The sequence below is a fragment of the Chiloscyllium punctatum genome, chromosome 5 (genome assembly GCF_047496795.1).
Source record: "Chiloscyllium punctatum isolate Juve2018m chromosome 5, sChiPun1.3, whole genome shotgun sequence".
In the NCBI taxonomy this organism is placed as follows: Eukaryota; Metazoa; Chordata; class Chondrichthyes; order Orectolobiformes; family Hemiscylliidae; genus Chiloscyllium; species Chiloscyllium punctatum.
In genome coordinates, this window is record NC_092743.1 from 59,206,464 (window position 1) to 59,219,957 (window position 13,494).

Sequence of the window (13,494 nt, forward strand, 5' to 3'; positions counted from 1 at the left end):
TCCTACTATCTACTAATAATTAATTTATTTTGCTTCTAATTCAGATATTGTACCTTTAGTATTTTTTCTATTTTACCTTGTGTTCTAGAACATAGAACAATACAGGCCCTTCGGCCCTCTGTAGCGCCAACCTGTGAACTAATCTAAGTTCATTCCCCTACACTATCCCAACATTATCCATATGCTTATTCAAGAACTGTGTAAATGTCTCTAATGTGGCTGATCATAGCCTTTAATACCATATTATCATGTTTTTAAAATCACTGCCCCTTGCAAGTCTATACTGCTTGTTTTTGTCCAATTTTTTTTTTGTTGACATAGTCTTTGATACTTTTTCTGATTATAAGAAAAATGTCACTTTGTAAACCATCCCAATACTCATTCATGATTTTAAGTCTAGGCACTTAAAACCCAGCTCAGGTTTAAATTAAGCCCATCCCAGAGGAATAAGCTCTCCCTTTCCCCAGTACTGATGCCAGTATTCAGGTCTCCCACAGCACTCTTTTTAAAAACATACATTGAACTTGTGATCTGTTTGCTCTAATTCAAGCAGCAATGGAATAAAACTTTCAATGTGTATCACAATAACTGGATAAACCACTCACACCAGCTCAATTCTTCTCCAATCGCAAATAAATTAATACTTAAGAACTCTTGGCAGCAGATAAAGGGAACAATAATTACACCAATCTCACAAAAAAAAATCAATGCTCATCCTGTCTCTGTCCAGTCCAACTTTCCTTTCACTTCCCTCAGTTCAATGGGCTCTTGCAGTACACTGCCACGGTCAGTTTACTCATACATTGCATAGACTTTGATGTCATCAGAAAAGCATCACCAAAAGTCCAAAAGTTGGGGGTCTGTGGTGCAGTCGTAGTGAGCCAGAAGCTCTGAGTTCAAGTCCCAGCTGACTTGGAGGTGTGTGAGAACATGAGAGGTTGATTAAAATAACTAGAATTACTGCACCAACAAAACATTTGCTGTTTGCTTCCCTTTTCATGTGTCATTCAGTGAAGGTTAAACTAGCTTTAAAGAACCAAAATGAAAAGTAATAATTAAAAACAGAACACTTAAGTTCCATTAACTAAATATTATGCCAAAATCAGTAATACATACTGTAAAGTTTGGATTATCTTTATCCAAGTTGTCACTCTGTTCTATAACCTTGACATCTTTCCTACTGCTTTGGAATTTGGTCTTTGCTGAATTGTCTCAATGTCCTTTTCATTATTTTAAAGAGAGTTGTTAATATTGCTTTTGATTGGGTTTCGCATGGTAGCCCAAGGGCTCCATGGACATTTGGTAAAATGAATTCTTAATTGGCCTAGTGGCTGAAAGCAGAAGATGATACTTGAGTGTTTATGTAAGTGGAAGCCTGTGTCCAGTGGAGTCCCACAAGTCAGTGTTGGGGCCCTTGCTGTTTATGGTCTATATAAATGATTTAGACTCTAATGTTGTTGGAGTGGGGAGAGGGGGTGATCAGCAAGTTTGCAGGCAATACAAAAATTGACAAGGTGATAAATAGTGAAGAGGGTGTAGATGGGTTGACCAGTGGTAAATGGAATTCAATCCAGGTAAATGTGAGGTGATTCACTTGGAGGAGAAAGTGAGGACAGCAGATGCTAGAGATCAGAACTGAAAATGTGTTGCTGGAAAAGTGCAGCAGGTCAGGCAGCATCCAAGGAGCAGGAGAATCGACGTTTCGGGGCAGGATAAACAAGGCAAGGGAATATATTATGAACAGTAGGAGCCTGGGAAGTACTGAGAATCAGACCTGGAGGTATCAGGTCAGGTGGATCAAGTGGTTAAGAAGTCATATGATATATAGTCATTCCTCCATATCTGTGAGGGTTCAGTTCCTGAGAAACCTGTGACTGATGAAATTTGCATAGCTTGTTTAAAAGGAGGTTAATATCACAGATGTGCGTTTTGCCCTCCGATATTGAATTTTGTTGATATTTTTTGGTGCACATAGGTGAATTCATGATTTTGCAGACACCGAAGATTGAGACTTACCAGGTTAACTCCAGTTATGAAGAGTACTTAGAACAGTTAGGTCTGCTTCCTTGGAAGAAATGACTTAATAGAACAACACTTCCCAAAGTGTGGGTCATAACCTCAGTGGGGTCACAGGAGCCAAAATCTGGGACTCATAAGCTCCTGAGGAAGCAGTGCTGTCATGCAACTCTGACCAAGTGCTAACAGATGCAAGGTTCCTTTTCAACCTCATTTTTAAAGGCAGGCATGGCCTGAGTGGCCAATTTTTGAGGCCCGATTCCAGTTCCAGAAGCCCAGTGAAAAGGTGCTGCTTAACTCCCCACTCTTGCAGCTCTCTTCCCTGCCATTCCAGGATTGCCACATGTTGGAAATGCACTATTTTCAGGCCTGAAAATGGGGTCACAATGGGAGAATTTTTAAGAGCAATGTAAGAGGTTTTCATTCTGACAGGTTTTTAATAGAGTGGAGTTTGATGGTTCAATCACAATAGATTTAGAAACATTTCATGAAAGGGAAGATGAGATGATACATTATTAGACTAACAATTGTCAAGATCTAGAATATTCCACCTCCATAAGGTGGTGGAAACTAATTCTATACATGATTCTTGAGTAGGTACTCATGGATAGAACTTGAGTTCCACAAAAACTATAGACATAAGATTTTTCAAAGAGTTGTACAGGCATAATGGAGTGAATGGCTTCTTTTTGTGCTGTACATTTCTATGATTCTATAATAGGAAACAATAAATGGACTGCAATTATTTCCCAATCAATGCTTTTCTGTCACCAAATTTCTCACCTTCATGAAAAATTAACAGCCCATATTTCTGTACATTTTAAAATAGTCCTATAACCTTTCACTGAAGGAAGATTCATTGGAATCAGTGGTCAGTAAAATTCAATTATAAGGTCTTCCAACCATTTTCTTTTCCTTTTTTAAAAAAAACCAACAGTGCCACGTATTTTTGATATGTGCATTCAGGATACTTTTTATAAAAGTTAGACCTGGTTCAAACTGTCACCTCATCCCTGACAACACAGTCAGACCTCTGGTTATGCTAACAGAGAAACCATATATGGGATATCTGTCAAAAGATTTAACCATTTCAATGGCGGATCCAAGGTAATTCACCACCGACCACAAATGCACTCTGCTCCTCCTCAAACCCACCATTATATAATGACATCCATTCTTAAATAAGTTTAAAAATTCTTGTCTTAGTTTCACTGTGAAGAATTCCCATTATGATTTATTTCACCTTGTATCCTACTTTTACTTTTGTTCCTCTTACCTTTTACTGGTTCAGTCTGTAGCCAATGTGATCCTGGATTTCCTGAAACCTTCCACTTTAATACATCTATCAGCAATCTTCAAAACCTTTGCCTCCAACCATGTCTTCATGTCCCAGTATTCTTCTAACATGTGTTCAACATCCATTTCTCTCTTCTTTGAAGTGCTCATGGGACATGTATGACACATTGTGTTAATGTACATAAATTATACATGAGAATGTGAAAATACAGTACTTGGGAAATTAGAAGTGATGCATTTATAGAGAAATAGCAATAGAGGATTATTCCAGATGAGGAAGGATGAGATGAGCATAAATAATGCCACAGACTGGTTGAACTGAGTGGTCTCTTACGTTGCTGTATATTCAAATACATCTGTATAATATAAATACTAGAAGTTGTTTTGATTGTCCATTTATCATGTTCTAATTGTCTAGTTAATATTTTGAATAAATAATTTACCTCTTAAATATTAATTGTATAGTTTCATATCCTTCACAATGGGAAATTATTTAAATAAAAATATTCACAAAAAACATTTCCACCAATATTTCAGTTTAAATGTCAATTTAATACATTCAATGTAAACTAACACATTGGAAACAAACTGGAACCACGATTGCAGTAAGACAATTTAACACAAACGTTGTACAAATATCGAAATTTGAGGTAGGTCTGGTTGGTAAAACAAAATTTACCATATTTAGGAATCCAAAAAGTAATTAAATTCAGAATTAACATAATGATAAAGCAGCAATTAGATAAAACATCCTATGGAGTTACAAAAATCCATTGCATAATTTAAGCTTCACAGTTAAGTTGTTCATATCCTACAGCTAATCTAACACTAGTTTTGAATCAACTACTGTTTACATGCAACAAAAAAAATTACTCACCTTCAGGTGTAGTACTCATTTTTTTGGAATGAATTTACCCTATACAGACCATTGAGTAAACTATTCAAATCAACAGGGAGAATTAACAGGAAAGCCTTAAAGGGACATTCAGGCTGGAGTGGGACTTTTCTTTCCCACATTAAAATAAAGAATACAGGATGGCATTTTCAGCTTTAACCTTTTACTCAATTGATGAGATATTTCACATATTACTTCTATTTCAACTGATTGGTACAAGTGCACCAACTTTATCCAGGGAAAAAAAGATAAGTTGTTAAATTTTAGAGTGTCTGCTCATTTTACCAGCATGGTAGATTTACAGTTTTAAGCCACACTGGAAGAATGGTGTTGTAGGCTAAATTGGAGATAGAGCTAGTGACTGTGAAAGATTTTGAGATAGTATTAAGATGTAATGGTGTTTGAAAGATTGTGAGCAGGGAAACAGAACCTGGAAACCAATCCCTGTTGTGATTATTGTCAGTGGTGATGTTTCTGCCAAAGCCTAATTGTTTAATTATATTTTCACAAGAACGACATGAGGCAAAGAGTCTCAAACCAAGAAACAAAGATGTATGTGAAAGTTATAAGATTAGCAAGTATAAAATCTATTTCCTGTTGTTGAAGTGCCTTGTATGATTGCAACTTACTCTGCCTCTAACCAAGGATTTCCTTGATGTGGACCTTGGAACAGTTCATAGAATCATAGAATCCCTATAGTGTGGAAGCAGGCTATTCGGCCCATCGAGTCTACATCACCCCCTGAAGACTATCTCATCAGATCCACATCCCTACCATATCTCTCTAGCCCTACATTTCCCAAGGCTAATTCTCTTAGCCTGCACATCCTGGACATTACGGACAATTTAGCATAACCAATCCACCTAACCTACACATCTTTGGACTGTAGTTGAAAATTGGAGCAGCTGGAGAAAACCCATGCAGGCATGGGGAGAATGAGCAAACTCCACAGACAGTCACCTGAGGATAGAATCAAACCTGGGTCCCTGATGCTATGACACAGCAGTGCTAACCACTGAGCCACCATGTTGCCCTATTACATCAGAATATGGCTAAGAATTTCTCACCGGCTATATGCTTAACATCACTGACCCTCGATTGTCTATTGTTGTCGAGTGAATCTGATCAAATTCAAAAGCCTTCTTGTTGAAAATGACAGGTGATAGTGGTTCCTTGTTTTGTGAGGACCATTGCAGTCAGTACTTGACGTTTAAAGACACTTTTCCTACTCCCACCTTGAGCAAAGGGTAAAGATGTTATCTGATAGGCTAGAAGATCTGCTAACATTTTCAGCCCTTCCTAACAGCTTCATTTATCACCAGCATTAAATAAATGGACTGCCACAATATTGTCAAAGATAAAACATCAATGCTCCATTTAAAACAAAAAGACTCTTCACCCCAACCCTATGTCTTGGAAGCTGGTGAAGATATTCTTCTGAAATGCCAAATTCATTGCTAATATTTTAAGTCATCTGGGACCCACAAAATCTGCACAGAACTGATCGTCATTTTGAGAACACTTGGCATAAATTTTGGATGCAGTAATCAGTACTGACAAAAGGAGGTGACTGATATAGTTAAAGTTTTGTGAAAAGTATTGTGCGTGAGGAAAACTGTAGTTCCTTTACTGTTGGCTGAATCTCAATTTTTAGATGCATAAATTGGATTGAGGTACAGGAACCAAACTGAACAGAATTGTGGATCAACATATGATTGGTTAAATATAGTTTATCAATAAACTGTATTTCTAGCTGCTTAGTTCAAAATTCTACAAAATCTTATATCAAAGCATGTATGGTTAATCAATATATATCAGCCAATTTGCTGGTATGCTTATCTTCAAAATTAATTTCATTAGGCAGTGGGAAGGCCATCAAGGAATTTTACCCCCACCCCAACTACCAGGAGAAACCACATTTTGCCCCTCATCCACTTTGCTACAGGTTGTCTTCTTCAATCCCTTTGGTAGCTGAAGATGCATTCGTCAGTTTTTGCTTGTGGCAACATAAAATCAGATCCAGTAACTTCATCTATGTTGTCATAAGCAAAAACTCTGAGAAATGCATCCTTAGCTACCAAAGGGGTTGAAGAAGACAATCTGTAGCAAAGTGGATGAGGGGCAAAAAGTAGTTTCTCCTGGGGGTTTGTTCCATCCTGACCTGACCACCATTTTGTGGCAGGATGTACAATGCATAGACTAGTTCTCCCTTACCCCCTACTAAAGGTTTTATGGCCATTTAGTGATCATTTAATGGCCTTTCTCTCTCAGTTTCATTTCTCGGGGTAGCTGGAAGAATTCAGCAGTTACAGGGATGCCTCTTGGGTAGGCCTCCATTAGGAAGAAGGTGGTGCCTTCACTTGTGACCTCTTCAATGTTGGATTTCCCACCTGCCATCTCTATCTTTCCAACAGCCTCTGACCTCCCTATTACCCAACATCCAGGCCTCATGCCCCATGCTAACCCTGAGACCACCACACTTAGCTGGTTCAGGACTTAATCCATTTCAACTTCTGATGCTGCTGCGACAAGTCAGATTGGCTGCCAGCTGAAGGTGGAACTTCCCATTGACCAAGGGCTAGAAGTATCACCATCTCCTTGAAATGCCAAATGGCTTGGGGTAATCGGTTTCAACTAGGAGTTTCCCCCCGTTTCTTTGGGTGTCAGGGGATTCCACCATCTATAGATAGTACTGGCTGCTAACATGAAGAGTTACAGCAGAAATAGAGAATCACTTTTTTGTGGTATTAATATGATCTGTTGCATTTTTGCAATATTTTCAGTTAAAACTCAGAATACAGTTAATTAAGTTACATCCCTTAATCATGTCAATACTGAATACCATATGATTCAAAATTTACAAGTGTTCTCAAATTGTATGCTTTTGAGAACCACGTGGAAGTAATTTTAGATGCTTTCGGTTTGAAAGCAACTACATGATAAGCAGTATTGTCTTCATGCTATTCTTTCAAGGAAAATTTTGTGAAGGATGAAAAAAAATGCATGGACTAGTTCTTCCTTTTCTTGTCTAAGAATTTCCTCTCCAACTGAACATCTTCATTGCAGGCTTTGAAATTGAAAAGTGACAATTCAGTGTCTTGTGCTATTTTGAATAAGAGTAGTTGTAGTTTATGGTAAGAATGGCTTTAAGGAACTAATATGTTGTTTGAAACTAGAAATGCAATAAAGAACAAAATAAAAGTTAGATCTAAATGAAATAGAAAACACCTGTACTGTGCAACTGAAGCCTTCTAATGCAGATCGGTGGCGTGAAAGTAATACATTCCAACATTTGGAAAAATTTCCTGCACAGCATGTAGCAAAATCAATGTATTTTATAAAAATATGCCTCACATTCACTACACACAATATACTGGGAAATTACCTGCAAGAAAAACAGCAGAAGTCTGTGTGAGAACAGCCTTAGAAGAACGAGAACAGAAAGTTATCACTCCAGCCTGAAACTTGAATTTCCACTTATTTTTCCAATTGGCCTGTCTAACTTGTTCACTGTACGTGAAGAATTTATATTATGTACTACAAATTTAAAAGTGAATTTACAATGTTGTTCTAACTAACACAGCATACATTCAATGATAAAATGCACAAAGTTCAGTGACAAGACTGGGTGCTATACCATGACAGTTTGCCAAGCACAGCAAAATATATTGATTTCATGATTACTGAAGGTTAGATTAAGAAGGACAAGATATGATTCAAACAAAGCCTATTGCAAGTGTACATATAAACCAAGTACTTACAATGTAGAGGTCAAAAGTTCATTTAGTGACTTCTATTCTCAGCCCATAGCAAGCAAATTGTAGCATTATGTCCTGCCAGTGAAATTTGAACTTCAGCAATACATTCATGTAATACAAAGGTACCTGAGATCTGTGACAATAAGACTTACCCTTTATGTTACTATAATCCATCTCCCAACACCAATATCATGGATCCTTTAAAATCCATAAACTCCTAAGGCTATATCTTTTGTATAAAGCTCACATACACTGAGTCGATATAACAGTTGAAAAAGTTCTGTCATTATTATTGTTGTGAAAGTTCAGACAAGAAATTGCTTACAGTGCAAAGGGAGAGAGAACTACACTGAAATAAAAGATAGGTGTTTGCTTCTAATTAGCAATATTTACAATATGTGGTTTCTTTATAAGTTCTCTCATTAATGATGATTTTTTTTTCCACTCAACTGCAACCTCAATGTCCACCTTAGCTATCAGTGCACACGAATATTGCTGCTGGCAGGCTAATACCTGTATGGTCTAAATTTAACATTGTACAGACACTTTCCAATTATAATATAAATATGTGTTGATTTTTCTCTACAAATGTCAATTTGCAATGTTTTCATTCTAATATTTTTGTGTGTCAACAGTCATGATTTTACATTTCGCAGTACAAGTACAGATTATCAATTTTATGGGGCCATTGTTAATTTCAAAGTTTCATTCAACTGTTTTTATTTTTTCCAAGTTGTTGATATTATCCCTGTATCTCATACGAATTATAGAAGATCTCTAGGTGACATGACTGCTGTATCATTTACAAAATATAGTCAACATGAAATGGTGTTGCACAGTGATCATGTGGATGAAATACAGCTAAATTAATGTTTACTTTCATTTATATCCCTACAGAGCATCTCTTAAAAAAAATGAAAATATTAAAAAGACACATTACAGTCAACACAGAAGGGAACACTAAGACGTGATATGAGTGCATATTTACTCTTTTCATGTGTTGTACAAAAAAGAATCTGAAATGCAGAATGCCTCAACCTCTTAACAGCATTTAACATTTAAAATAGAAAAGATGTTGATTTTCAACATGTCAAGACTGCACATTCAGCCAACCAAAAACTAATTCAATGCATTATTAATAGCAATTTGCATGAAATTAGAATCCAATGAAAACAATGCTGTAAGTGTAAGCAAAAGCATACAACCATCTGTGCAATATATAAAAAAAGTACTCTTGGGGAGGTTATACAAGAGAGCACGAAAACATTTTAGTTAAATGAAATTACTGATTAACCAATACCTGCATCGTGTGCAGTCAGAAATGGTTCTAATCAAGATTCCATTAAATCTATAGCAACACCCACATCATATAATTAAATCTTGCAGTTTCCCTACCAATGCATTTAGATTGAAATGTTCAAAAGAAATGTGAGCTTTCTTTAAAAAAAATCCTTAAGGGTGAAGTATTACAGCAAGTAAGTATGAAATCATACACAACAAAAATTAAGAGAATAGTTAGCATGATTACGAGTGACTCCTCTCCAGCGTCACCTAAATATAAACCCCTGAGCTTAACTGTAAATACATACAGTCAGAATGGTGACGTGGAGAATCTTCAACATACAGTCTTCCAATTCCTTTCACTCCACTGCTTTGGTTTCATTCCTTTCAAGTGAAGTATTTCTATTAAGAGTTGTTCATTCTGCTTTGATCCAGGTCTACTTGCAACTTGTTTTAAAATGAGTAGCACTGGTCAAACCTATGATGGACATATACACATTCTGCAGCTCATACTGCTTTTTTTCTGCCACGTTGAATAGGTCGATGTACCAAGTCGTACGTAAAGCTGTTTTCCTCACAAATGACAAAATTAACTCTTTTCTGGAGTTACTGATGTCAGAACATCACCCTCTCATCTCTGAGGACCATGTTTCTGTTCTGATATAATCGTTTGTTAAAGTGACCTAATTTCAATATGCTTTTTCTACACAATTGTGCCACATTACCCTTCCATGGAATTATAAATTGTGCTTTATCAAACTGTTATTAGTGCCACCCATCACCTGTAATTATTGTTTCTTGCCATTTGAAGTTAATTTAAATATGGCGTCCAGTAAGAAAATAAAGTGGCTTATCATCACTGCTGCTAGCTGTCTGGAACTCATCACGCAGCCGGAACTGCCATTCATCTTCCAATTCCAGGCGTACAATTGTTTGACGTAATGAACTTCGGTCTTGACAAATCATGCAAAGTGTGGCACCTTTAATTGCAAAAGGAGTAATGGTAACTTATGGTTTCACAAAAAGAAAATTTTCAAAGTTCATCTTCTACACACACACAAAACAAGAGGTCGAGGTCTGTTAAGATATTTTCAAACACAGTGCGGTTATATTTTAGGGACTGGAATAAGTAATGGGCATAATCAATCCCATTGGCTAAGTGTTCACTTGAGGCAGCAGCTGAAGTGAAGTGATACTTTGTCCCAGCACGAAACAGATTAAGGATCAAGACAGAGAAGATAATGTCAACAACTTGAAGAAGTTAGACCATGGAGGACAAATAAGATGATACATCTCAGAGATGAACAGGCTTTTTAAATTCAAAATGTTCTTTTCAGTAGTAAATAAGCCTACATTATTCATAATTTGGAAGTAAAATTCCTCACGCCAAAATTGTTACTTTGCCCTCGATAAGTTGGATAAATATATGAACACTGTCAATTTCTTTAGAAAATTATCAGACAAGGGGTAATCTAAGTTTTGTTTCCATACCATGCTGCCTCTGGACATTCTGAATGAGAAATAAGAGTCACTCATCAAATAAAGGCAAACAAATGTAAACAATCTTCTTCCCTGGCCATCTTTTATTTTCCAAGTCAGAAAATATATGTAAGAAAGAACAGATAATCTATTACCTTTAAGAAACACGAATTTCTTGAGAAAGTCGGCAACAACGAATGAGTCACAGAGGTAGAGTAGAAGTCCACTGAACAAAACCTCCTCAAATTTTATGTTAATTGAGTGAGGTCGTGAACTTACGTAACACACAGAAATCTAAGAATTGGAAATAACAGAAATATTAACTACGTAACTGTTGGATCTTAATGGAATATCTGTTTCTTGCTAACATACAATCACTAATAATATACAGCACACTACCAGGTCATTGAGTCCAACTATCGTGGTTATGTCAGAGCCAATTAAATTTCATTTCTTAGTGATTATCTTATATTGATGACAATGCCTACAATCTGGAAACAACCTCTGGACAGGATTTCGTGGCCTCCATCAATGGGATATGGGGCCAGAAAATACTGGTGATGGTCAGTGTACTGCTTTCCCAACATTTCCCTTACTGACAGGAAAAAAAGACTTGAATTGTTATTGATCTACAGAGCCCATCAACTGACGAATCAGTCCTCCAGTACTGCTTCATGTTGACTGTCAGTTGGAGGAGGAAAAGAGGGTGAAAAGGAAACAAAGGGGTGAATATTTTCTAAGTGGGGACTTCAACAGTTATCACTAATGGGGCTTAGTAGCACCACTGCAAACAGAGCTAACTAAGTTCTGAAGGAGATAGCCACTAGGAGGGGCCTGTGACTGTTGATGAGGCAACCAAGAGATAAAAATCTACTCGATGCCATCCTCACCAATCTATCTGTCTCAGATGCAGTGGCATATGACAGCATTGGAAATTGTGACCAGTGTACAGTCCTAGCAGAGATAAAGTTCTGTCTTCGCATCTAGGGTACCCTGCATTATGTTGCGTGGCACCACCATGTGCTAAATGGGCTAAATTTCAAAAGTATCTAGCTACTCAGGTCTGAAGCTGTAGACCATCAACAATAACAGAATTGTATTCAATTACAGCCTGTTACCTAATGGCCTGGCATATACCCCACTCTACCATTACAATCAGCTGTGGTATCCAGTTTAATTCAATGAAGATTACAGGAGGATATGCCAGGAGCAGCACTGAGCAAACTTAAAAATGAGTTATCAGTCAACTTGATAAAGTTCTCATACAGGTCTGCATGTTTATCAAACAGGTAACTGAATGCTGGCCTGGCTAGTGGTGCCACATTCTGTGAAATAATTTTTAAAATGACAGCCAAAAGTCACCAAGTGGGATTTTCTAGTTTGCTTTCATGGATTAAAGCAGATCATTTGCCTTAATTAGGGCAGTAATCTGAAGTTGGACACCAGCAGACTGGGATGTTACAATATCAGACAGACCCACAAGCCCTCCTTGCTTGTAGCTAAAGTCACCCTGTATAGGCAATTCTTTTACTCCACATTCATGGGCTGATTGCTTTTAAGCTTATGATTAAATTTTTAAAATAGTGGTGAGAGGGGAACCTTTATGTTAAAGCTCAATTAATTGCAGCCTACTACTTCTCTGAAACTGGAAGCCTCTGATTGGCCCTCAAGCTTCAAGAACCCACCTGCCATTCTAAATCGATATGGGAACCTGTTTCCATGGAGAATGTTTCCATGCCAATGGAAAAGGTGCTCCAAATAAAAGTTTAAACAGTAGTAATTTTTTACCCCACAGGGCAGATTCCCAAAGCAAAATCTCTGCCCTCTGTATCTGTCTTATTAATACCTTCAATAATTTTAGAAACCTCTATTCAGTTATCCATAAAGCCTCTTTCAAAGGTCAAAGGACCAAAGTTGGTTAGCTTTTCCTCTTGGAATAAGCTCGTAATAGTGGCACCATCCCTGTGAATCTTTCTGCTCCTCTCCAGTTTCTTTTCATGGTTCATCTACATCCCTTTAATGATCTGGTAACCAGAACTGTACACAATACCACAATTGTGGTCTGAATGAGATCTGATACACCTTTAGCATAACGTCTTTACATATCAATTCTACTCTTCCAGAAATAAACCCTCATACTTGGTTTAAGCCAAATTATTTAACTGAGTTATCTTTGCACGATCTTCCTTAAAGTCTTTTAAAATAATAAATATCCTCCTATAAAACAGATTTAATGCTTGTGTTTGTAACGACACTTCTATTGCTGGAGAGTAGAGTCTAAGTATTGAAGTATTAGGTGCAATTGAAATACAGCTACACTGAATAGCTAGTCTGAAAATGTATATTAATAAGTTATATAAACAAGGGATTAAATGATTAGTTTAAAAAAAGAAACTTGTCTGCTATCCATTACAGTTTACGTATTACTGAAAAGAGACAAATTTTGTAAGAGCTTTTCATCTTGCACTCATCAGGACAATTTGCAAGAGTACCAATTAAAGGGAAGATTACCATCTATACTGTATGAAGGGAGAATGCTGATTGGTTGACAAGTGGACTCTTGATTAGCAGAGATGTTTCCATGGAAAACACAGCAGTTAGTGATGATGGTCTGTTAACTGCAGGCTTTGCTTAGATTTCAATTCTAATGGATTAATTCTGATTCATCGGGTCACTGAAAGGGAACTAGCAAATGGCTGTGACCTATTTTGTTGAGTTGAAACAGGTACAGTGCGTTCATATATTCGTTCTACCTACAAAGAGCAGGAC

The 13,494-nt window shown here is 37.0% G+C and overlaps 1 protein-coding gene across 7 annotated transcripts in view; it reads right to left on the minus strand.

Moving 5' to 3' along the window:
• Window positions 1–3,843: 3,843 nt before the first annotated feature.
• Window positions 3,844–13,494, minus strand: part of greb1l (GREB1 like retinoic acid receptor coactivator) — a 348,236-nt gene continuing 338,585 nt past the window's right edge. For all 7 annotated transcript variants that reach the window (XM_072570405.1, XM_072570400.1, XM_072570404.1 and 4 more), the window contains 2 exons: window positions 10,881–11,019; window positions 3,844–10,226 (listed from right to left, as the gene is read on the minus strand). In XM_072570405.1, coding sequence (XP_072426506.1) covers window positions 10,063–10,226; window positions 10,881–11,019 — 303 coding nt within the window. In that variant the 3' untranslated portion in view covers window positions 3,844–10,062. The remainder of the gene's footprint in view (window positions 10,227–10,880; window positions 11,020–13,494) is intronic.